The sequence below is a fragment of the Oncorhynchus mykiss genome, chromosome 2 (assembly GCF_057628025.1).
Source record: "Oncorhynchus mykiss isolate SJ-2025 chromosome 2, ASM5762802v1, whole genome shotgun sequence".
NCBI classification, from domain to species: domain Eukaryota; kingdom Metazoa; phylum Chordata; class Actinopteri; order Salmoniformes; family Salmonidae; genus Oncorhynchus; species Oncorhynchus mykiss.
The window spans coordinates 18,608,339-18,634,680 of NC_143023.1; the positions used below are offsets into that span (position 1 = coordinate 18,608,339).

At 42.5% G+C, this 26,342-nt stretch overlaps 1 protein-coding gene across 2 annotated transcripts in view; it reads left to right on the forward strand.

The window, feature by feature from the left end:
* Nucleotides 1-1,404: 1,404 nt before the first annotated feature.
* LOC110537022 (calcium channel, voltage-dependent, gamma subunit 8b) overlaps nucleotides 1,405-26,342 on the forward strand; it is a 38,181-nt gene continuing 13,243 nt past the window's right edge. Inside the window, exons 1-2 of one of the 2 annotated variants that reach the window (XM_021622737.3) lie at nucleotides 1,405-1,914; nucleotides 24,878-25,166. In XM_021622737.3, coding sequence (XP_021478412.1) covers nucleotides 25,136-25,166 — 31 coding nt within the window. In that variant the 5' untranslated portion in view covers nucleotides 1,405-1,914; nucleotides 24,878-25,135. The remainder of the gene's footprint in view (nucleotides 1,915-24,877; nucleotides 25,167-26,342) is intronic. The other variant, XM_021622742.3, reaches the window with a different exon arrangement.

A 26,342-nucleotide genomic window follows, 5' to 3' on the forward strand; every position in this document is an offset into this window, starting at 1 on the left:
CTCAGTGAGTAACAACAAGAATACAACACACCATGGGTAATTTGCGTTGGTCTGTGTCTGTGTGTGTGTGTGTGTGTGTGTGTGTGTGTGTGTGTGTGTGTGTGTGTCAACTAGCTCTCACAGACTCACGTCAGAATTAGACGTTCATCCATGTTCCTCAAACATCAAATTTCGAAGTCAAACCAAATGTCAAATTTAAGGTTAATTTTAGGCATTACCTGCAGGAGCGTGCACTGCATTGCAGTGTAGGTCACTAAGCGATGAATTAAAACACTAGCCTCTCCTCTATCGTGGTACAAGCCACTACTGCCCAAGGGCAGTCTAATTGATCAGTACTGTGTGTGTGTGTGTGTGTGTGTGTGTGTGTGTGTGTGTGAAGGAAATGATGCAGGCCAAATGGCCAACACAAAAGGCCAACAATCAATATACGTATATAAATATAAAATGTCTGTGCTGTCTAACTTCAAGGATTTTCTATCACACAGGAGTAAGTGCTATGATTGATAGTGTGTGAATATTGGTGTGATGTGAACGTGTGCTATTATAGCCTTTGCGAGCACATATTTATAAACATGTGGTTCTGTGACGTCAGCTCTCTCTCTCTCTCTCTCTCTCTCTGTGTGTGTAGCAGTATGGGATGAGTGAATCTCTCTTTTCACCATCACCATTACTGCATGAAAGACCTGTCACTCTGCATTAGCTCTCTTCAGCTCCCCTTTTTCCGTGCGTGTGTGTATGTGTGTGTGTAAGATAGAGAGGGTGATGAAGAGAGAGGAAGGGAGGAAGGGAATGGGTAAAGCCGTTTTATTAAAGCCATTGAAGGTCATCTTTCAGTCAGTCCTCTGGTCGCCTGGTGTACAGGAACCACTGGCTATATGTCAACCTACAAACCAGCCGTTGTTGAATCATGCCTCAGAAGATGACAGTATTTCCAGCAGCAGTGTGTATTTGAGTCAAGGAGATGATGACATAATTCTTATCAGGCGTGGAAAACAGGGCATTTTACCTTCTGTGGTCTCGAATCACCATCTTACCAAAAATAGCCTACAGTTAACGTTTTTATCCCCTCCCCTCTATACAATTATGCGTGGCATCTCTCTTTCTCTCTCTCTCTCTCTCTGCGGAACTGTGCTACCGCAATGCTCATAACCCTGCATTTCTTTAGACAGCGGTGGAAATGGCCATCATATTCTGTTGTATGAAAAAAAAATTAAATCCCGATGAATCTCCATCCTGCCGACCTTCAACAAAATATCGACATCAATAACACTCTTAACTTGGTCATGGCTAGCATGCAATTTAGGCGTGCACGCAACTGTCGCACATACACACACGCTCCAATAACCACGTGTAGAAAAAATTAGCATCTGTGTTGCCCCAAACAGAAGAGCCCTGTTGTAGCCTACATGCACAGCAGCAAATGAATAGCCAGTTTATTCTGATTTTCGAGTAGTCAATCTTATCCGTTCACATCACTGAAGAGTTCCTTCGGATGCGACAAGTTGCTTACGTCGATGGCTCGTTGTGAGAGATAGAGGAACGGACGGGCAGACAGAGCGAACTAGCACTCGCGCAACTGGAGGGGAGGGGGAGACGCATTCTGACGGAGTACACACACGCATTGGCTACATCTACTGTAGACAAATTCCTGTTTCACTGATGTGTCTGTGTATCCGCTGTATATCTGTTAAAACCATTTCATCATATGGCTGAGTTATGTTTAGTAGAGAAATGACATACAGTTTCTTACACGGTATTTTTTTCACGTAATTTTGTCTTATTACCCCCCTGTTTGTTATTTCGAGGCCGTTATTTGTCGTCCACCCCCCCTCTCTCTTTTTCTCTCCATCTCCTTTTCCTCTCTTTGGGAGTGCGACGGTCTTCGAATAAGCTTCTGAAATAATAAGCCGGCAGGTAAGACTTGTCTATAAGACTATTTACATTCGGGGCTTGTAATATAGGTTATAATATTGGTCATTGTTTAAGTGCTCGTATTTGGTTTAACGAAAAACCAATCAATCGATGGCTATTTGCAAGCTACATTCTCCTGCCAATTCGTTTCACACTGCACACAACTTACTAAAACAGTAACAGACCATGAATGTAGGCAATTAAACGTCCAATTAATGTGCCTTTGTTCTGCAAATTACAATACAAGAGCAGAAATTATGCTTCGAATGCAACTATATATCCCTATAATATCGCGTTTGGGCGCGGGCGACAGCGCATCCATATAAATCCGTTTATACAGGTGTTTAATATGTGTGTATGAGAATGTCCTGCACATTTTCAGTGTGTTTGAGGTAATAGTGTGTGAATGTGTCTTTGATCCTCAGTCAAACGAGTTCTCACGCACTATGCCGGTCGGTCGGTCGCGTAACACTAGGCGTCCATTTTCCACGGTGGAGGCAGTGCAGTCAGTGTGATGTGTATACTGTATTAATGAATGCACTGCGGTCCGCATCGCTGTATTTCAGTCTCTCCATGCTCTCCGCCGCGGCTCTGTCTGTCGTGTTGTATCGAACATGTGTCTGTGTGGCATTGCATTCATATCATCCATCCTTCACACTGTCTATCTCTGCCTGAATGCTCAAGCGCGCCAATAACTATGGAAGCCTATATTCGTTTCTTGCTGCAGCCTAAATGCACCGCATGATCTTATGGGCATGTCATTTGTGACCATCTTGTTTTGAGGCCTCTGCCTCCTCTCCCCAGAGGACCACCACACATGCCTTTTTTCTCTTAGATCCATACATAACTATTAATCCCACACACAAATTGTTCAATCCTTAATTCTCCATAGGATTATGAAATCTGAGGTGGAATGGTGTGCCCCAGTGGTATTTCACATTAGTGGGTTTGAGTGACCAGAGTGCAGAACAGCATCTTTGGTATGTCATGAAGCTCATAAGTATTTGTATTTTTTCTCTATAAATGGCCATTTGCTCAGTTGTCACCAACATAGGCCTCTCTCTCTCTCTCTCTCTCTCTCTCTCTCTCTCTCTCTCTCTCTCTCTCTCTCTCTCTCTCTCTCGCAGCTCTGCTAGTCAACTGTTCAATTCTTAGAATTAACAGGCATTCAATTCCAAGCAATGTTCGACTACATTTGGACTGGGAACCATTTGAAATGTCGGATTACTTGACAATTATATCACGCCATCACTCGGAATTCACCATCTTTCCCAGTAACCTATTTCTACACCTGCTACAGTGGCAAATTATGTTATTGCACTATGTTGGCTGGAGGTGGAAGAATCATGGGGGATTTTGGAGCTGAACTGTAAGGCCATTCTGTCCATTGTATTGCTATGGTTCTTTCTGCAGCTCTGTTTTCTCCTGACCCCACAGCATCCCCCTCAGACATGCTCTCTGTATTGGTTGTTGTTCTGTGATGATGTGTGTGACTGTCCAGAGGGCCCTGGCTCTTCCATGCATGTAGCCATCTCTGCAGCTGCAGCACTGTCAGGAACCATGCCATTGCATCGTCTGACCTCTTGATGTAATAACGTAGTCCAAGTTGTTGGGATGATACATTTACAATCCACTGCAATATAGAGCTTTACATGATGGTCAAAAATCTTTGCATAATTACTTTCACCTGATTCATTTCCCCCTGAATATTAGGACTGCGGTCTGTTCCAAACACCCTTTCTTAAAGCAGCCCTGTAAGATAGAATAGGGATTCCCAAAGTTTTTCACTCTGGGCCCCCTTCCAGCATTGGGGAACATTGTGCGTTATAAATAGCTCCCTAAGTTATGCTATGACTGACATGACAAGAGGAACTGAGGATGCACTACCAAATTTTGAAATTGTACCTTGTGCATTCTACTATTACAACTTGAAAGAGTAAGTTTAACCTGTTGCGACGAGCAATCCCGTATCCGGGAGTGTAATTATAGCCTCAAGCTCATTACCATAACGCAACGTTAACTATTCATGAAAATCGCAAATGAAATGAAATAAATATATTGGCTCACAAGCTTAGCCTTTTGTTAACAACACTGTCATCTCAGATTTTCAAAAAATGCTTTTCAACCATAGCTACACAAGCATTTGTGTAAGAGTATTGATAGCTAGCATAGCATTAAGCCTAGCATTCAGCAGGCAACATTTTCACAAGAACAAGAAAAGCATTCAAATAAAATCATTTACCTTTGAAGAACTTTGGATGTTTTCAATGAGGAGACTCTCAGTTAGATAGCAAATGTTCCGTTTTTCCAAAAAGATTATTTGTGTAGGAGAAATCGCTCCGTTTTGTTCATCATGTTTGGCTAAGAAAAAAACCCGAAAATTCAGTCATTACAACGCAAACTTTTTTCCAAATTAACTCCATAATATCGACAGAAACATGGCAAACGTTGTTTAGAATCAAACCTCAAGGTGTTTTTTACATATCTATTCAATGATAAATCACTCGTGGCTGTTTGGTTTCTCCTCTGTTCAAAATGGAAAAATGCACGCACCTGGAGATTACGCAATAGTTTCGACGGAGGACACCGAGCGGACACCTGGTAAATGTAGTCTCTTATGGTCAATTTTCCAATGATATGCCTACAAATACGTCACAATGCTGCAAACACCTTGGGGAAACGACAGAAAGTGTAGGCTCATTCCTTGCGCATTCACAGCCATATAAGGAGACATTGGAACACAGCGCATTCAAAATCTGGCTCACTTCCTGTATGAAATTTCATCTTGGTTTCGCCTGTAGCATTAGTTCTGTGGCACTCACAGACAATATATTTGCAGTTTTGGAAACGTCAGAGTGTTTTCTTTCCAAAGCTGTCAATTAAATGCATAGTCGAGCATCTTTTCGTGACAAAATATCTTGTTTAAAACGGGAACGTTTTTCATCCAAAAATGAAATACTGGTGTATTGGTGAGACCCAGTAAGATAAGGATCCATGTCAACTCAACCCATTGACTCTGTGATTTAACAGTGAGTGTTGGGCCTGCTACAGTTTGTGTATAGTTCTAATCAACTAGTTGAATCCGGGGAAGAATCTGGGGAGGTCCCCCCGTATTCTGAAATTGCATTTTAGTCCCCCCCAGGTTTATCATTGGAATGTGATAAAAATGAGGCAACGGTGAGCTTTAGGACCATGTGGACACCTCCGAGCGGTCGGGTAGACTGTTTGGAGTGTTTATCCAACTGGATACATTTTTGTTATATAAAAAAAAATATTTCCCCCCCCCCCCCACTTCTAAAACCAAAGTTGCGCCCCTGGAATGAGGTGTGTTGTAGATCTGCAGGTCTCCCATAGATAATCAATAATAGATACGCAGTACCCCCATAGATATTACATTTACATTGAACAGATAGTACAGTTTGATCAGTTTGAGATTTAATGTCATAGTCAATTTACGACAAACCATCGGGATCTTCTGACAATTAGACAGAGACATCCAGGCCTCCATGCATCCAGCACGTGTCTTTAAATGGCATGATATATAAGTGTTACGCACTAATTAATCAAACTTTTCTTAGGTGATTCATAGAAAGTGTCATTCTTTATGACATAAGTTTATAGAGGGCCCTATCAGCTCCACTTATCTGACTCTCAATCTGTCATCTGTTGTCCTCTTACTGTTCTGGTGTTACTGAGGCCAGGCCTCTGCTCTGTCTAGCTCTGCTGCCTGCCTGACTGTAGATCATTATAGGCCACTGACTATTGTCCTCCTTCCTTCTCTGTTTGAGGACACTGTTTCCAGGTTGCTCTGATGGAAGTGCTGGGTCATTCCATCTAGGAAATGTGGCTCCAATTGGTTTCTGTTGGTAATCTTGGTGTTGGGCAGGTTTGAATATACGTTTTTGTTCAAAATTACAAATTGCTTTACATTGAAAGGGGGGAACTAACTTCATCCAATGTCAATGTGGAACACCCACTACCCAATGAGGAGCACTGGCCTAGGGGTAAAAGTGATATCAGCCAATTTATGGGTGACCTAGAACAGTTGGACAGAATATCTGAAACTTTTTAACATTTCCTCTTTCTTTTCCCCTTTCCATCTCGTTTCATTTCACTATACTGTAATTCCAGTCCCAGGAAGGAATGATTTCTTCTTTCCCCCCATCTCCCTTTCTCTCACTCCTTCTGTTTCTCTCTTTAGTGAAACGCAGTAGTTGAGTTCTGCAATGATCATCATTTCTGTCATGCAGCAATTGTTCAGAGGATCAATGCTTTTGTAGCAGGGCTGCCTTTTATGACTATGGTTCTGGGCTCCCATTCTTCTATCCAGCCTCTCCTTACCCAGCTTCTCCTTACCCAGTCTCTCCTTACCCAGCCTCTCCTTACCCAGCCTCTCATTAACCAGGCTCTCCTTACCCAGCCTCTCCTTACCCAGCCTCTCATTAACCAGCCTCTCCTTAACCAGCCTCTCCTTACCTAGCCTCTCCTTACCCAGCCTCTCATTAACCAGCCTTTCCTTAACCAGGCTCTCCTTACCCAGCCTCTCATTATAGTGTACCCAGTCTCTGCAATCTCTCTCCCAGTCTCTTCCCAGTCTCTCCCCAGTTTCCAACCAGTCTATCCCCAGTCTCTCTCAATCTCTCCCCAGTCTCTCCCCAGTCTCTCTCCAGTCTCTCCTCATCTTTTTCCAGTGTCTCTCCAGTCTTGCGTCCCCAGTCTCTCTCCAGTCTCTCTCCCCAGTCTCTCTCGCCGGTCTCTCTCCCCAGTCCCTCTCTCCAGTCTCTCCCCAGTCTCTTTTCCCTTGTCCCTCTCCCCAGTCTCTCTCCCCAGTCCCTCTCCCCAGTCTCTCTCCCCAGTCCCTCTCTCCAGTCTCTCCCCAGTGTCTCTCCAGTCTCTCCCCAGTCTCTCCCCAGTCTCTCTCCAGTCTCTCCTCATCTTTTTCCAGTGTCTCTCCAGTCTTGCGTCCCCAGTCTCTCTCCAGTCTCTCCCCAGTCCCTCTCCCCAGTCTCTCTCCCCAGTCCCTCTCTCCAGTCTCTCCCCAGTGTCTCTCCAGTCTCTCCCCAGTCTCTCCCCAGTCTCTCTCCAGTCTCTCCTCATCTTTTTCCAGTGTCTCTCCAGTCTTGCGTCCCCAGTCTCTCCCCAGTCTCTCTCCCCAGTCCCTCTCCCCAGTCTCTCTCCCCACTCCCTCTCCCCAGTCTCTCCCCAGTCTCTCCCCAGTTTCTCTCCCCAGTCCCTCTCCCCAGTCTCTCTCCCCAGTCCCTCTCTCCAGTCTCTCCCCAGTGTCCTTCCAGTCTCTCCCCAGTGTCTCTCCAGTCTCTCACCAGTCAAATGTGTCTCACGTTGTCTACTGATTGAGAGAGGATCAAGTCTTTCTATCAGCGCAGCCAATGTCTGCTTATAGTGCGAGCACATCATGCCTGCCCCACTTCCTCATTGCTAGCTGTAGCCTGTCCTGAGGAAACATTGCTTATAGTGCGAGCACATCATGCCTGCTCCACTTCCTCATTGCTATCTGTAGCCTGTCCTGAGGAAACACTGCTTATAGTGCGAGCACATCATGCCTGCCCCACTTCCTCATTGCTAGCTGTAGCCTGTCCTGAGGAAACACTGCTTATAGTGCGAGCACATCATGCCTGCCCCACTTCCTCATTGCTAGCTGTAGCCTGTCCTGAGGAAACATTGCTTATAGTGCGAGCACATCATGCCTGCTCCACTTCCTCATTGCTAGCTGTAGCCTGTCCTGAGGAAACACTGCTTATAGTGCGAGCACATACTGCCTGCTCCACTTCCTCATTGCTAGCTGTAGCCTGTCCTGAGGAAACACTGCTTATAGTGCGAGCACATCATGCCTGCTCCACTTCCTCATTGCTAGCTGTAGCCTGTCCTGAGGAAACACTGCTTATAGTGCGAGCACATACTGCCTGCCCCACTTCCTCATTGCTAGCTGTAGCCTGTCCTGAGGAAACACTGCTTATAGTGCGAGCACATCATGCCTGCTCCACTTCCTCATTGCTAGCTGTAGCCTGTCCTGAGGAAACACTGCTTATAGTGCGAGCACATACTGCCTGCTCCACTTCCTCATTGCTAGCTGTAGCCTGTCCTGAGGAAACACTGCTTTCACTGGGAGTCTGGGCTGCATCACCACTTATTATGCTGCACAGAAGTTAACACACTTGAAAAATGCAACACGGCATGTAGAAATATTTCAACTGTTAATTACTGTTCACATAACAATGTCCATTACAGGCTAGAACACTTTACAATGCAATAAGATATCGGTAGCTTCCAGCTTTGTAGGCTAACTTTCATTGCTAGCTTACAAGTGAAGCTAACATCAATTCACTACCATAGTACCTTTTTTGCAAACTATTGAGCAAAATATTGCTGATTTCAAAGCTGATTGTCACCAAAAACGTTATTAATTCACTTTCGCCTCACATCGCCAGCCTCAAACTGACTGTGTGTGTGAATGATGTCATGGTTCTGAAAAAGACAGCAATAACTTTTATAAAATAAGTCCCAAATGGAAGAGAAACATATTGTTTTTCAACTATAGCCAAAACAAGCTCAATAACTCAATGCATGCACACTTGAGGTCGACCGATTCTGATTTTTCAACTCCGATACTGATTATTGGAGGACCAAAAAAAGCAGATACCGATTAATCGGACAATTAATTTTTTTGATTGTTTTTTATAAGATAAGTTTAATGCTAGCTAGCAACTTATCTTGGCTCATTGCAGCCACAAGGTCCTTTTGACGCTGCACTCGCGTAACAGGTGGTCATTCTGGAGTAAAAATTCTGGTATCGTGACAACACTAATACACATCTACTTTGACAAAACAAATGTAACTAAGGCTGGGAATGTCAATACAATCAAACTAGCAAGGGCAATGATCACGAGCCATAATCATAATGTGATAATGTGGCTAGTATGCTAGTGGATCTATTTATGTAGCAAGCTAATAACACAGAACCTAACTTTAGCTAGATAGCTAGTTAGTTCGCTGCTAGGAGGACGTCTTATCTTTGAAAGAATGTGTGAGTGACTTTTTCTCCTCGTATCATTTTTCGGTGGCTACACAGCTAGAGATGCACGTGCCATTTGGTTAGCTAGCAAGAAATGTGAATAGCTTTTCTAGCTAGCTAGGTATGCTGAACGACTGTTATCCAGTTAGCAAATTCACTCTGGATAGCTATCTACTCCGATTTCAGACCACTCTTGTCTTAGTGTACCAGAGTGAAGAATAAGTGATGAATTTACGAACGTGCAAGACCCTCTGAATATGACTGGTGTTAGTAAAAAAGAAAAGTCATAGTTAGTCACGAACACTCTGGATAACATGTAAACAGCCTAACCAGCTCTGCTAAGGCGAGTAAAATGGTCAGTGAGGTGTTTTCTCATTTGTGTCTGGAAGTAGCTAGCTAGCAAGCTAGCCAACTTTAGCCAGTTAGTTGGGTGCTTGGTTGGGACAACGCATGCATTGGCAGGCAAGCTGCAGAAAGATGAGCAGGCTGCAATTATCCGTCATTTATCAGTGCAAGTATGACAGCCATCAAGCTGAAAAAGTTTTTGAGGATTTATCTAATGTTCCTTTGTTAGATATTAGCTCACCTTGCATTAGTTGTTGATCTTGTAGTTGTTGATATGCATATAGGCAAAGATAGCCTACCTTTTTATGGTTGTTTGATCAATAGAACTGTAGAGTTCCCAAATGTAAGAGGACTCCCATGGTATTTAGATACATATTTGCAGAAATCCAATCAGTAGACGACGTGAGTCTGATAAAACAAAATATAACTATTTGGCCATAATGACCATTGTTATGTTTGGAGGAAAAGGGGGGAGACTTGCAAGCCGAAGAACACCATCCCAACTGTGAAGCATGGGGGTGGCAGCATCAGGTTGTGTGGGTGCTTTGCTGCAGGAGGGACTGGTGCACTTCACAAAATAGATGCCATCATGAGACGGGAAACGTATGTGGATATATTGAAGCAACTTCTCAAGACATCAGGCAGGAAGTTAAAGCTTGGTCGCAAATGGGTCTTCCAAAGGGACAATGACCTCAAACATACTTCCAAAGTTGTGGCAAAATGGCTTAAGGACAACAAAGTCAAGGTATTGGAGTGGCCATCACAAAGCCCTGACCTCAATCCTTTAGAACCTTTGTGGGCAGAACTGAAAAGGCGTGTGCGAGCGAGGAGACCTACAAACCTGTCTCAGTTACACCAGCTCTGTCAGGAGGAATGGGCCAAAATTCACCCAACTTATTGTGGGAAGCTTGTGAAAGGCTACCCGAAATGTTTGACCCAAGTTCAACAATGTACAGGCAATGCTACCAAATACTAATTGAGTATGTAAACTTCTGACCCACTGGGAATGTGATGAAGGAAATAAAAGCTGAAATAAATCATTCTCTCTACTATTATTCTGACATTTCACATTCTTAAAATTAAGTGGTGATTCTAATTAACCTAAGACAGGGAATCTTTACTAGGATTTAATGTCAGGAATTGTGAAAACTGAGTTTTTAAATGTATTTGGCTAAGGTGTATGTAAACTTCCAATTTCAACTGTATATACAGTCGTGACCAAAAGTTTTGAGAATGACACAAATATTAATTTTCACGGAGTTTGCTGCTTCAGTGTCTTTAGATATTTTTGGCAGATGTTACTATGGAATACTGAAGTATAATTACAAGTATTTCATAAGTGTCAAAGGCTTTTACTGACAATTACATGAAGTTGATGCAGAGTCAATATTTGCAGTGTTGACCCTTCTTTTTCAAGACCTCTGCAATCCGCCCTGGCATGTTGTCAATTAACTTCTGGGCCACATCCTGACTGATGGCAGCCCATTCTTACATAATCAATGCTTGCTTTGTCAGAATTTGTGGGGTTTTGTTTGTCCACCCTCCTCTTGAGGATTGACCACAAGTTCTTAATAGGATCAAGGTCTGTGGAGTTTCCTGGCCATGAACTAAAATATCAATGTTTTGTCACCCGAGCCACTTAGTTATCACTTTTGCCTTATGGCAAGATGCTCCGTCATGCTGGAAAAGGCATTGTTCGTCACCAAACTGTTCCTGGATGGTTGGGAGAAGTTGCCCTCTGAGGATGTGTTGGTACCATTCTTTATTCATGGCTGTGTTCTTAGGCAAAATTGTGAGTGAGCCCACTCCCTTGGCTGAGAAGCAACCCCACACATGAATGGTCTCAGGATGCTTTACTGTTGGCATGACACAGGACTGATGGTAGCGCTCATCATGTCTTCTCAGGACAAGCTTTTTTCCAGATGCCCCAAACAATCTGAAAGGGGATTCATCAGAGAAAATGACTTTACCCCAGTCCTCAGCAGTCCAATCCCTGTACCTTTTGCAGAATATCAGTCTGTCCCTGATGTTTTTCCTGGCCTGGAGAGAAGTGGTTTCTTTGCTGCCCTTCTTGACACCAGGCCATCCTCCAAAAGTCTTCGCCTCACTGTGCATGCAGATGCACTCACACCTGCCTGCTGCCATTCCTGAGCAAGCTCTGTACTGGTGGTGCCCCGATCCCACAGCTGAATCAACTTTAGGAGACGGTCCTGGCGCTTGCTGGACTTTCTTGGGCGCCCTGAAGCCTTCTTCACAACAATTGAACCAATCTCCTTGAAGTTCTTGATGATCCAATAAATGGTTTATTTAGGTGCAATCTTACTGGCAGCAATATCCTTGCCTGTGAAGCCCTTTTTGTGCAAAGCAATGATGACGGCACGTATTTCCTTGCAGGTAACCATGATTGACAGAGGAAGAACAATGATTCCAAGCACCACCCTCCTTTTGAAGCTTCCAGTCTGTTATTCGAACTTAATCAGCATGACAGCGTGATCTCCAGCCTTGTCCTCGTCAACACTCACACCTGTGTTAACGAGAGAATCACTGACATGATGTCAGCTGGTCCTTTTGTGGCAGGGCTGAAATGCAGTGGAAATATTTTGGGGTGATTCAGTTCATTTGCATGGCAAAGAGGGACTTTGCAATTAATTGCAATTCATCTGATCACTCTTCATAACATTCTGGAGTATATGCAAATTGCCCTCATACAAACTGAGGCTGCAGATTTTGTGAAAATTAATATTTGTGTCATTCTCAAAACTTTTGGCCACAACTGTACATCACCTGTGTTTTCCTGTCATGGAAATGAACTAGCTGGTGTATTGCATGATGTGGTGGTGCTGTATATCAGTGTGATGAATCAGCCCTATGGTATCAGAGACATAAAGCCACTGCCTGTGTAGAGTCACTGAGTGTATAGAGCAGAGATAAAAGACTTCACAGAGCCGCCTCCTCCTTCTGACTGTCATGCTCAGTGAACAACAGTCACACAACATGGGCCCCCTGCCTGTGTGTGTGTGTGTCCTTGTGTGCTTGTGTGTGTATGCGTGGGCCCATGACAATGTAGTTGGCTAAAGCACTTTCCATTGATCTACTGTAAAGTGATCGAGTGTTAATGGTTTAGATGTTTAGATGATGTATATATTGACTGTGTATTATGCTCGTGTGTGTGTGTGTTTCTGTGTGCATGCCCACATTGCTGTTGTTTGTGTTGTCTCTGTATCATCCGATGAGACTCCTCTTAGGCATATAAGACTCAGTTTTACAGTGCAAAAGTGCTGATCAGTGGTCATATAAGACTGTTTTAAAGTTACACCCGCCCCGTCCTTAACTTTTCCTAAATAAGTCTATTCAACACACTGCCTTTGTTAGAATTTCCATAACTAAGCAGTTTTAGGAGGACATGTCACCCCCCCCCCCCCCCCCCCCCCCTTTCTTCACCCAACAGTTGGCTGTCATCTGACAATGGCCTACTGTACACCTAAACTAGATCAAAACTAATTTCACACATAGGCCTATAATAATAGGTGTAGCCTAAAAACAAGTTTAAATTGACACTAGTCTGATGGGTGACAATATTATCAATTGCCTTGTGAATGAAGAGATTGCAGTGCAGTATGGGTAATTGACAAAGAGAACAGAGCTCACCAGAAAAGCAAATCATCCTTCCTGCAGGTACGACATTTTGATTTCATAAACAATTGGAAAGAGCAGGTCAGAAAGTTTCTAAAACACATACTGTACATTTGCCAAACAACTCTTAAAATTAAGGCAAGGGCTCTATTTCAAAATGTTGAATATGATATCTGCTATTCCATGCGATCTATGATTGAGCACTTGCAGCAGCGTAGCCATATCCAGTAAGCACAGACTAGTAACATAACACAAGTTCAAATATGCTCTTCTGTTCATTTGAAATACAATACCTTTTTGTAAGTTTCTTAAGACCTGCCTTAATGAAATAATAATGCATTTCTTTGTGATGTGGTAAAACACTTGAACTGTTTTTACAGCCTACAGTAACATTAACAGATTAAAAACATTTGTTACCGAAGACCTTCATAAACATAACCAAAGGATTCTTTTTGCAATAGCATATATGAAATGTATTTATTAGGCTTTATTAGGCTGAATGCATTGGCTCAGAAGGGGATTGCTCAATGTTAATAGTCAGAGTAGAGAAACACAACATTTTGTACGACTCCGGGTCCAAATACTACAAAGATCCAGCAAAAAAAAAGGAACATATTTCAGGTAAAATAACAACCCAACGTTCATCTTCCAGGACATTTAGTTAGCAACATCAAGCTAGTTAAATGTCCATGAGTCTTTCATGTGTGTTTTGACATGCTCCCAAATGAATTGGTTCACAGTTGGTTTTGCTATTTTAACCTGCGTGTCATCTGGTGTGGATAGAAAATCAACATGTGTGCGATGGGGCATGTGGACAAAATTGGTTGCACAAAATAATTTCTCAATGAATTAACTACATTTTCAATGCATGTCCTTTATCGGCCAAATTAAAATGTGTCCCTACGTAGCATCTGTAGATTAGAGAGGCACAGTCCAAGGGGGGCAGTGCTGTTCAACCAAACCTGTATTCCAGTATTTCGGTGATAAGACAGAGATATAGCATTACTCTTCCAGGTGCTGTTTGATTGATGTGCTCTGTGACTAAATGCTTTCCACTGGGTGACACAAAAATGAATCTCAACTGCTTATATAATTTGTCTTTGTCTCTGCATGAACATTTTACTCTATGCATGTGCACACATGTGAGTGTGTGCGTGCATGCATGCATGCGTGCGTGTGTCCGTGCATGCAAGCATGTGAGTGCGTGTGTGTGTGTGGGTGTCTGTCTGTGTGGAGCCTTGCTCAAGGTGCCAGCTGTGTAGACCCAGGAGTGAGGACCGTGCTCAGGTGTTCCAGCTCAGCCTCCTCCTCCTGCCAGACTCTCATCTGCAGCCTGATCTTACACACAACCCTCCCTGCTCATAATGACTGTGATGCTTTCAGTTGATCTGCGTGTTGGATGTTGATAATGTTGTTGTAGTCGTATGAGCCAGGCTTCTAAGCTCCCTGTTTCTGTTCTCAGAGACTTGGCTGGTGAATGAGACTAATGTCACAGAGAAGCTATAGACACAGAACATGTGTTAGTTTGTCTTCTATTCTCTGTTATGTTCTGATGTATTTTAGTCTATTGCTTCTATTGTGTTGTCATTTGAGTCCTGTAGATTCCACAAAGTATCGCTCATGAGGAATCTATTTTCAGTGCCTATCTGGATAACCTGTTGGTCTCGTCCCGTGTATTGTTGTTACGGGTCTCGTCCCGTGTGTTGTTATTATGGGTCTCAACCCGTGTATTGTTGTGCACTTGTTATTACGGGTCTCATCCCGTGTATTGTTGTGCCCTTGTTATTACGGGTCTTGTCCCGTGTATTGTTATTACGGGTCTCGTCCTGTGTATTGTTATTACTGGTCTCGTCCTGTGTATTGTTATTACGGGTCTCGTCCTTTGTAGTTACGGGTCTCATCCCGTGTATTGTTGTTACGGGTCTCGTCCCGTGTATTGTTGTTACGGGTCTCGTCCCGTGTATTGTTGTTACGGGTCTCGTCCCGTGTATTGTTGTTATGGGTCTCGTCCTGTGTATTATTATTACGGGTCTCATCCCGTGTATTGTTGTTACGGGTCTCGTCCCGTGTATTGTTGTTACGGGTCTCGTCCCGTGTATTGTTGTTATGGGTCTCGTCCCGTGTATTGTTATTACGGGTCTCGTCCTGTGTATTGTTGTTACGGGTCTCGTCCCGTGTATTGTTGTTACGGGTCTCGTCCCGTGTATTGTTGTTACGGGTCTCGTCCCGTGTATTGTTGTTACGGGTCTCGTCCCGTGTGTTGTTATTATGGGTCTCGTCCCGTGTATTGTTATTACGGGTCTCGTCCCGTGTGTTGTTATTACGGGTCTCGTCCTGTGTATTGTTATTACGGGTCTCGTCCTGTGTATTGTTATTACGGGTCTCGTCCCGTGTGTTGTTATTACGGGTCTCGTCCCGTGTATTTATTAGAGGTTTAACCTCGCTCTTTTGTTTGGGTTACATCCCTGTGTTTTTGGATACTTCGTCCCCGTGCCTTTCATGGCATGTTGTATTTTTGGGTGGAGTATTAAAACCCCCTATTATGTATTCCAATCATTTATACAACGTGACACCCTTATGGAACACAGACGAAGGTCCTGAAAGGTTGACGCATATAGTTGGACATGTGATTCCAAACCTTGGGACTATAAGGTTCTAGCTGACATTATATGGTTCTTCATAGATGGTTTAGATGGTCCTCTCTGCATAAACCCATTTGAACGTGATGCTATAACGTTCTATCTTCACTCACAAGCCTGAACAAATACACATGGACCAATCAGAACTAGAGCTCAACCGATTAATCGGAATGGCCGATTAATTAGGGCCGATTTCAAGTTGTCATAACAATCGGAAATCAGTATTTTTGGGAGCCGATTTGCCGTTTTTTAAAATATTATTTTATACCTTTATTTAACTAGGCAAGTCAGTTAAAAACACATTCTTATTTTCAATGACGGCCTAGGAACGGTGGGTTAACTGCCTCTTTCAGGGGCAAAACGACAGATTTTCACCTTGTCAGCTCGGAGGATCCAATCTTATAGTTAGCTAGCCCAACGCAATAACGACCTCCCTCTCTCTCGTTGCACTCCACAAGGAGACTGCCTGTTACACGAATGCAGTAAGCCAAGGTAAGTTGCTAGCTAGCATTAAAGTTATCTTATAAAAAACAATCAATCATAGTCACTAGTTAACTACACATGGTTGATGATATTACTAGATATTATCTAGCGTGTCCTGCGTTGCATTTAATCTGACTGAGCATACAAGCATACAAATATCTAAGTTTCTGGCTGAGCGGTGGTAGGCAGAAGCAGACACGTAAACATTCATTCAATCAGCACTTTCGTGCGTTTTGCCAGCAGCTCTTCATTGTGCGTCAAGCATTGCACTGTTTATGACTCAAAGCCTATCAGCTCCCGAGATGAGGCTGGTGTGACCGAAGTGAAATGGCTAGGTAGTTAGCGCACGCTAATAGCGTTTCAAACGTCACTCACTCTGAGCCTTTACATAGTTGTTCCCCTTGCTCTGCATGGGTAACGCTGCTTCGGTGGTGGCTGTTGTCGTTGTGTTGCTGGTTCGAACCCAGGGAGGAGCGAGGAGAGGGACGGAAGCTATACTGTTACACTGGCAATACTAAAGTGCCTATAAGAACATCCAATAGTCAAAGGTTAATGAAATACAAATGGAGAGAAATAGTCCTATAATTCCTATAATAACTACAACCTAAAACTTCTTACCTGGGAATATTGAAGACTCATGTTATAAAAGGAACCACCAGCTTTCATATGTTCTCATGTTCTGAGCAAGGAACTTAAACGTTAGCTTTCTTACATAGCACATATTGCACTTTTACTTTCTTCTCCAACACTTTGTTTTTGCATTATTTAAACCAAATTGAACATGTTTCATTATTTACTTGAGGCTAAATGGATTTTATTGATGTATTATATTAAGTTAAAATAAGTGTTCATTCAGTATTGTTGTAATTGTCATTATTACAAATAAATCTTTAAAAAATCGGCCGATTAATCGGTATCGGCTTTTTTGGTCTTCCAATAATCTGTATCGGTATCGGCGTTGAAAAATCATAATCGGTCGACCTCTAATCAAAAGGTTGCGGTCACTTAGAAATGTCCTTGTTTTCCATGAAAACATACATGAAATGAGTTGCAAAATGAATAGGAATTATAGTCAAGACGTTGACAAGGTTATAAATAATCATTTTAATTTAAATAATAATTGTGTCCATCAAACATAGCCTACCTTCTTCAAGATCCCTTTTACCCTGTACAAATCTCCCACTTTACCACCACCAAAGCACCCCCAGACCATCACATTGCCTCCACCATGCTTGACAGATGGCGACAAGCACTTTCATTTTTTTGCGCCTCACGAATGTTCTTCTTTGTGATCCGAACACCTCAAACGTAGATTTGTCTGTCTATATCACTTTTTCCCAATCTTCCTCTGTCCAGTGTCTGTGTTGTTTTGCCCATCTTAATATTTTCTTTTTATTGGCCAGTCTGAGATATGGCTTTTTCTTTGCAACTCTGCCTAGAAGGCCAGCATTCTAGAGTCGCCTCTTCACTGTTGATGTTGAGACTGGTGTTTTGCAGGTACTATTTAATGAAGCTGCCAGTTGAGGACTTGTGAGGCGTCGGTTTCTCAAACTAGACACTAATGTACTTGTCCTCTTGCTCAGTTGTGCACCGGTGCCTCCAACTACTCTTTCTATTCTGGTTAGAGTCAGTTTGCGCTGTTCTGTTAAGGGAATTGTACACAGAGTTGTACAAGATCTTCAGTTTCTTGGACATTTCTCGCATTGAATAGTCTTCATTTCTCAGAACAAGAATAGACTGACGAGTTTCAGAAGAAAGTTATTTGTTTCTGGCCATTTTGAGCCTGTAATCGAAGTCACAAATGCTGATGCTCCAGATACTCAACTAGTCTAAAGAAGGCCAGTTTTATTGCTTCTTTAATCAGAACATATTTGAAAAAGGGTTTTCTAATGATAAATTAGCATTTTAAAATGATAAACTTGGATTAGCTAACACAACATGCCATTGGAACACAGGAGTGATGGTTGCTGATAATTGGCCTCTGTACGCCTATGTAGATATTCCACAAAAAAATCTGCCGTTTCCATCTACAACAGTCATTTACAACATTAACAATGTCTACACTGTATTTCTGATCAATTTGATGTTATTTTAATGGACAAAAAAAACGTATTTCAAAAACAAGGACATTTCTAAGTGACCCCAAACGTTTGAACGGTAGTGTATGTCTTTGCCTTCTCCCTCTAAGTATGGGCTAGGCTAGTCTAGCTAGCAACAATGGCACATAAGCAATAAAACAGTCAGAAATCTTAAAATAAATTATGCTGTCACGTCGTTGTTCAGTGATGACTAATTAATCTAATGACCATAATACATGTCTTAATGTATTTGAGGATGTGTTGACTCTCTCTTGGTAGAATAGTGCTGTTGACTTATCTATTCAAATAGCTACATTCTTCTTAAAAACTGAACATGTGGAATTCAGAAGTTTCAGATAGAACCTTATGGTTGAACCCAGATTGACATTTCAGAGCCACAAGGTTCCATGTGCGATTGCACCCCCCTAAAAAAAGGATTTACAAATGTCTCACGATTTTGATACTCTGCACTTTAGGTACCTTTTAAAGATGAGGACCTTAATGGGTTATAAAAAATGATTCACTACAAGAATGTTTTGAGATCTGGGATGTGAAAACTTTGATGCTCAATATCTCAGAATTACAGTATGCTTTGTGCAGATAGAGCCTTGTATTCCCACGGTCACTTTGATGCTCAATATCTCAGAATTACAGTATGCTTTGTGCAGATAGAGCCTTGTAGTCCCACGGTCACTTTGATGCTCAATATCTCAGAATTACAGTATGCTTTGTGCAGATAGAGCCTTGTAGTCCCACGGTCATGAATTGACTCTGAACTCTGTGAATCTCTAACTGTGGTGTGTAGGCTTTAGGCTGGGCACCTTACTGGACAGAATGTTCTCTAGTGTGTTCACTCTCCAGTCACGTACAGATGTAGGACCTTCATTTGAGACAGTTTGCTACAGCAGGAAAATAATCCTGCAGCAACAGGAAATGTGAATTATTGTGTAGATTATAATTAATGGACATTTTTGTAGGGGTTGATACATTTTTCATAAGGGAAATCAAGTCTGAAATTTCCAAGTGGGAATTACAAACTTCAGAAGCCTTTTTAAACCTTGAATACACGTTTTATATGTCCTTCATAGCAGGAAAGTTATCCTGCACCAGGGTGATCAAATTAAGATCCTACTTCTGTAGACCTTCTGCACTTCACGTGTGTGAGGAAAGTTATCTTAGCCGTCATCATTTATTCAAACAGCAATTTGGTAGTTGATCTGTGCAATGAATAGCTAATGCTGCAGCTGCTAAAATATCCACATCTCCTTTGTGATTTATGGGGCTGTTTTTGGAAGGAGCGGTTTATGTTTTTACTTTTCATATTCGTGAAGGTGATCTGTGGTGTGATTAGGATCCACTTCACATCACTAATTCTTATTCGGTCATGAATGCAAAGACAACACTTGTCTTGTCTATAACGTTATATTGGATTATGATGGAATCTACAGAGAAACATTTTATTCTACCTCTCTCCCCTTCTCTTTCTCTAACTCTCTCTTACTCACTCTCTCTCGCTCTCAAACTCTCTCGCACCCTTCCCTCCAATCTTCATTATTGAAGGGAAATAAAAGATTGCCCATAATTAAATGACAGTAGACACAGGGGAGCTGAGGCTAAGGGGAATAACTCAGCAGCTTTTTAGTAAGGTCATTCACTAAATACTCAGAGGCACGGGATAAAATCATTTGGTTTGTGTTTAAGGTCACACACAACCACTCCCGCTCTCTATACCTCTCTCTCTCTCATGCACAAACATACACACACACACACACATGCAATTGGACACAGCCACAATGGTTAGGAAGATAGAGTTTTTGAGAGGCATTATCCACCCAGTGAGAGACAGAAACACTAGTGAAGGGGGTTATCTGTAGCACAATGAAAGAGATGAGGGGGTCATCTAGAGCACAATGAAAGAGATGAGGGGGTCATCTGTAGCACAATGAAAGAGATGAGGGGGTCATCTGTAGCACAATGAAAGAGGGGAGGGGGTCATCTGTAGCACAATGAAAGAGATGAGGGGGTCATCTGTAGCACAATGAAAGAGATGAGGGGGTCATCTGTAGCACAATGAAAGAGATGAGGGGGTCATCTGTAGCACAGATCACTATGAGAGAGAGGGACAGATCACTTTATGAGAGACGGGGACAGATCGCTTTAAGAGAGAGAGGGACAGATCACTTTGAGAGAGAGGGACAGATCACTTTGAGAGAGAGGGACAGATCACTTTGAGAGAGAGGGACAGATCACTTTAATAGATAGGGACGGATCACTTTGAGAGAGAGGGACAGATCACTTTGAGGGAGAGGGACAGATCACTTTGAGAGAGAGGGACAGATCACTTTAAAAGAGAGGGACAGATCACTTTGAGAGAGAGGGACAGATCACTTCATGAGAGAGGGACAGAAACTCTCTCCCCCTCTCTCTCTCTTTCTCTCCCCCTCTTCCTCGCTCTCTCTCTCTCTCTCTTTCTCTCTCCCCTTCTTTCTTCCTATCTCTTCCTCTCTCCCTCTTTCTCGCTCTCGCTCTCTTTCTCTGTCTGTCGTACTCTCTCTCTTTTGAGGCAGTTCTCTGTTTTAGGTCTCACAATCCAAACAGGATGTAACCTATTTTGATCAGGGTGCCATATTGCATCATCAAATATTAATACCTCTAGACCGTGCTGCATTATATTGGCTAAATTATGCGTGCCCCTTTATTGTTCTTCACATTTTTTAAGCACTACACACTGGGATTACATCTTGTCGTGCGTGTGTGTGTGTGTGTGTGTGTGTGTGTGTGTGTGTGTGTGTGTGTGTGTGTGTGTGTGTGTGTGTGTGTGTGTGTGTGTGTGTGTGTGTGTGTGTGTGTGTGCGTGTGTGCGTGTGTGTGAGACTGTCGCTGTGGTCACACACATGATGGTTGTTGATACAGCGCGAGTCCCTCTCTCTCTCAGTACCTCTCTCTCTCTGTCTCTCTCTCTCTCAGTCCCTCTCTCTCTCTGTCCCTCTCTCTCTCTCTCTCTCTCTCAGTACCTCTCTTTCTATCTCTATGTCCCTCTATCTGTCCCTCTCTCTCTTTGTCCCTCTCTCTCTTTGTCCCTCTCTCTCGCTCAGTCTTTCTCTCTCTCTCTCTCTCTCTCTCTCTCTCTCTCTCTCGCTCTCTCTCTGTCACTCTCTCTCTCTCTCTGTCCCTCTATCTGTCCCTCTCTCTCTGTCCCTCTCTCTCTCTCTGTACCTGTATCTGTCCCTCTATGTTCAATCTCTCTCTTTCTCAGTCCCTCTCTCTCTCATCAGACCCTCTCTCTCTCTCAGTCCCTCTGTCTGTCCCTCTCTCTCTCAGTACCTCTCAGTACCTCTCTGTCCCTCTCTCTGTCCCTCTATCTGTCCCTCTCTCTCTTTGTCCCTCTCTCTCTTTGTCCCTCTCTCTCCCTCTCTTTCTCTCTCTCTCTCTGTCACTCTCTCTCTCTGTCACTCTCTCTCTCTGTCCCTCTCTCTCTCTCAATCCCTCTCTCTCCCTCTGTCATTCTCTCTCACGCTCAGTCCCTCTCTCTCCCTCTCTCTCTCTCTCAGTCCCTCTCTCTCTCTCTCTGTCCCCTTCTCTCTCTCATCCCTCTCTCAGTTCTTCTCTCTGTCTGTCTCTCTCTATTGCTCAGTCTCTCTCTCTCTCAGTCCCTCTCTACATTCATTCTCTCTCTCTCTCAGTCTCTCTCTCTCTCTCGCTCTGTCTCTCTCAGTCCCTCTCTCTCGCTCTCTCTCTCTCTCTCTCTCTCTCTCTCTGTCCTTCTCTCTCTCTCTCTCTCTCTCTCTCTCTCTCTCTCTCTCAAATTCAAGCTGCTTTATTGGCATGAAAAACATTGTCAATATTGCCAACGCAACAATGTATACAATATACATTGTAATAAAATTATAAACATTAATAAATTATAATTTAAAATTATAGTAAGTAATAATACAAAAATAGCAACAATATAGTAGAAATGTAATAAATATAAAAAGCTATACATGGAAGATAAAACTATAACTAACTTATAACTAAACAACTGTCATCTTCACCATTACATCAGTACTACAACTACCGTCATCATTACTACTACTACTACCACCACTACTTTTTGGAATGATAAACAACAGCAATAACAATAATACTCATAATAAGTAAGTTACTATTTACTATGCAGATGTTATTATTCAGTGTCCCTCAGGCTATGGCAGGAAAATACATATTTGGCTGCAAGAGGAGCCATTGCTCCTTCGCCTATGAGTATTTTTAGTTTTTCCTCTGGGTTTAATAAGTTCAAATTTGGAATAAATGTCGTCATTTCTGTGAATAATGAATCTCTTGGTGAGGAATATTTATCACAGTAAAGGAGAAAGTGCATCTCTGACTCTACCTCCCCTGTCATGCAGTGACCACATACACGCTCCTCTTTTGGTAGCCATGTCTTTTTATGTCTGCTGGTTTCTATTGCCAATTGGTGGTCACTCAGCCTGTACTTGGTGAGGATCTGTCTCTGCTTCGTATCTCCGACAGAGTAGAGATAATCAGCCAATTCATATTCTCTGTTTAGGGTCAGATAGGAATTTAGTCGGCTTTGGGATTTTGTTTCGTTTTTCCAATGTTGTATATATGAGTCCTTTGATTGGTTCATGATTTTGTTTATTGGAATTCTTTCTTTTGAAGCAGTGCTGATGTCAGCTTGGTTGGTGAGGTCCAACACCAGCTGACTGAGAGGGATCGTTTCTGGGCTCAGCTCTTGGGTTTGAAGTGCTTTAAATTGCAGACTTAAATTGTGACTTTTTTTTTTAATGCTCTTTTCTGTATTTCCATGGAAAGCGGCCCAGTTCTCCCTTACATGCATTAGTTGTTGTATTTCTCTGGACTTGTAGGATTTTCCAACAGAATTCTACATGTAGGGCTTCAATTGGATGTTTGTCCCACATTTTAAAGTCCAGTTTATTGAGTGGCCCCCAAACCTCACTTCTGTAAAGAGCAGTTGGTAGGATTACACTGTCAAATATTTTGGTCCACATTCTAATTGGGATGTTGATTTTGAATAATTTCATTTTTATTGCATATAATGCTCTGCGGGCTTTTTCTTTGAGTGCATTCACTACCATATTAAATCTTCCCGATGCAGATATGGTCAGGCCAAGGTGTGTAATTTTTAGTATGTTCAGTTATGGTGTTGTTCAGGGTGAATTTATATTTGTGTTACTGACATCTGTTTTTTGGGGGGAAATTGTGATTTTCATTTTTTTTTATTTACTGCCAGGGCCCAATTATGGCAATATTGCTGTAGAATATTACTGTTCTGTTGAAGACCTTCTTTGGTTGGTGATAGAAGTACCAAGTCATCAGCATATAGCAGGTATTTCACCTCTGTGTCAAATAGTGTGAGTCCTGGCGCTGGAGAATGGCGCTGGAGAATGGTCCATGTCTGCTAATTCATTGATATATGTCACTGTCGTCGTACTGAGGAGACCAAAGTGCAGCGTGGTGTGAATACATACTTTTAATGAATGACGAAAAAACACGAAGTACACTAAACAAATAAACAAAAGAACAAAACGAACGTGACCGCTATCGAAACTGAGTGCTAACATGCAACATCACATAGACAATAACCCACGAACCACAATACAAAACAGGCTACCTAAATATGGTTCCCAATCAGAGACAACGACAAACACCTGCCTCTGATTGAGAACCATATCGGGCCAAAACATAGAATGCCCACTCATATCACACCCTGACCAAACAAAACATAGAAACAAACAACTCAAATAATGGTCAGAGTGTGACAATATAAATGTTGAAAAGATTTGGACTCAAACTGCAGCCTTGTCTCACACCTCAACGTTGTGAAAGGAATTCTGTTTTTTGGTTTGTGGTTTTTATTGCACACTTTTCTGTGTACTTACATTTTATTAAGTCATACACCTTACCACCAAGCCCACTTTGGAGAATTTTGTACAATAGTCCTTTGTGCCAAATAGAAGCAAATGCTTTTTTAAAGTCAATAAAGCAAGCAAAGATTTTTCCCTCTTTTTGTTGGTGGACGTGTTTGTTAATTCGTGTGTGTAAGGTGTATATATGGTCAGTAGTGCGATGGTTGGGAAGAAAGCCAATTTGACATTTACTCATTACATTTATTTTCTTGAAGAAAGGTTTGAATTATTGAATTCAATTCAAAATCTCTCTCTCTCTCTCAGTCTCTCTCTCTCTCAGTCCCTCTCTCTCTCTCTGTCCCTCTCTTTCTCTCTGTCCCTCTCTCTCTCTCTCTGTCCCTCTCTCTCTCGCTCTCTCTGTCCTCTCTCTCTCTCTGTCCCCCTCTCTTTCTCTCTCTCTCTCTCTCTCTCTCTCTGTCCCTCTCTCTCTCTCTGTCCTCTCTCTCTCTCTCTCTGTCCCTCTCTCTCTCTCTCAGTCCCTCGCTCTATGCTGATCCAGACTTCAATGTTGCCATGGTAACAATGTTGAGTGCACCCTCTCTACTCTCCCCCTTTCTCGCTCGTCTATTCAGACCAGATCTGTTATTTCTAGCTCTATATTCAGATGCACCATTTGTATTCTATTCTGTGTTATACTGGAATGAGAGTGGAATTGATAGGTTTTAGTTTTCTGTTATTTGTGTTTTTAGAACGTGACTTTATAACGTGACTTGTTAAAAGTCTGAACTTTCTGAATTGATCACTGTTTTTAGATAAACATGCCTCATAACTGCACAGCAGTAAACAACTAATGTTATCATTCTCCTTCTTCTTGTCTTTCTTTGGCAGTAGCCCAACTATCATGTCCTCCTCAGTGACTGCTTCCTGTGAATAAGAGGACCAGAGCGAGAGCATCCAATCACAATCAAGAGCCTCCACCAGCACATCTTTCCAGTGAGAGAGAGAGAAAGAGATAGAGGCCAAAGAGAGAGAGAGAGAAAACGAGTGCAGGAAGGAGAGGGGGAGAGAGTGAGAACAGTCGATGGATGCTGTCCGGATTGAGGGGACAGTGCATTCTTCATTAACGAGGAAAAGAAAGATTTCAAAATGGAGTCGAAGGATAGAAACTCGGCGGCAGGTAAGTCTTACCTCAGCTGATGTAAATGTATACCTTGGTAATGCAATGGGGTCCCACTTTACATCAAGTGGCACTATAATCAATGTATTTACGTGGTTATTACATAGGCAGGTACAGTGTAATTACATAGCAGGTACACATTGTTAATAGTACTTTGCACAATTTCAAAGATTTGCAAATGAAGTCACAATGGAGGTAAATGTGTAATCTAGAACAGCAGGTATGGCCTAGGGTGAGACGAAGCCAAATGAAATGAAACTGTTCAGATGTTATCGCAGGTGTAGTGAAATGCTTATGTCCCTAGCTCCAACAGTGTAGTAATACCTAACAATACGAAACAATACAGGCAAATACCATAAATGTAAAGAAAGGAATGAAGAAATATGGGAATATTAGAACGAGCAATGTCAGAGTCCGGAATATAAATCTATATGTATATGATGGTGTGTATAGACATTATAGGCACTATATGAATTGAAAAGGCAGTAGTTATATAGGATGAGCCATGACTAGAATACAGTATATACATATGAAGTGGGTAAAACAGAATGTAAACATGATTAACGTGACCAGTGTTCCATGACTCTGTACACAGGGCAGCAGCCTCTAAGGTGCAGGGTAGAGTACCGGGTGGTAGCGGGCCAGTAACAGTGACTAAGTTCAGGGCAGGGTGCTGGGCAGAGGCCTACGTAAGCATCATGTGAAGGAACAGGTTTTAGCACCACTTCATGTACAAGGGGACCAGAGGGGTATACTATGGTGGTGGTGGAGGTAAGAAGAGGATAGGAACACTGATACTGTATAGGATTGATTGTATAAGCCTAAATGATTGATTGATTGTTTCATTGATTGATTGATTGATTGAGTTGCGACAATGAAGATTTCCTGTTGAGTCTTGCTTTGTTCCTGTATGTGCTGATGTTGCTGCTGTGTTCCTGCACTGTGATTATGTATATTGAGTTGTGTGTGTGTGTGTGTGTGTGTGTGTGTGTGTGTGCGTGCGTGCGTGCGTGCGTCCGTGTGTTCTGTCTCATCGAGTGTGTTGTGTATTCTGCGCTAGCCCTGTCTATGCTGATTATGTGGGGGAGAGAGTGGTGTCATGGTCATGAATATGGAGCACATTGAGATTCTCAGAGTGTAATTTGTTGTGTTCACCATCAATTCCTTCCTGTTAAG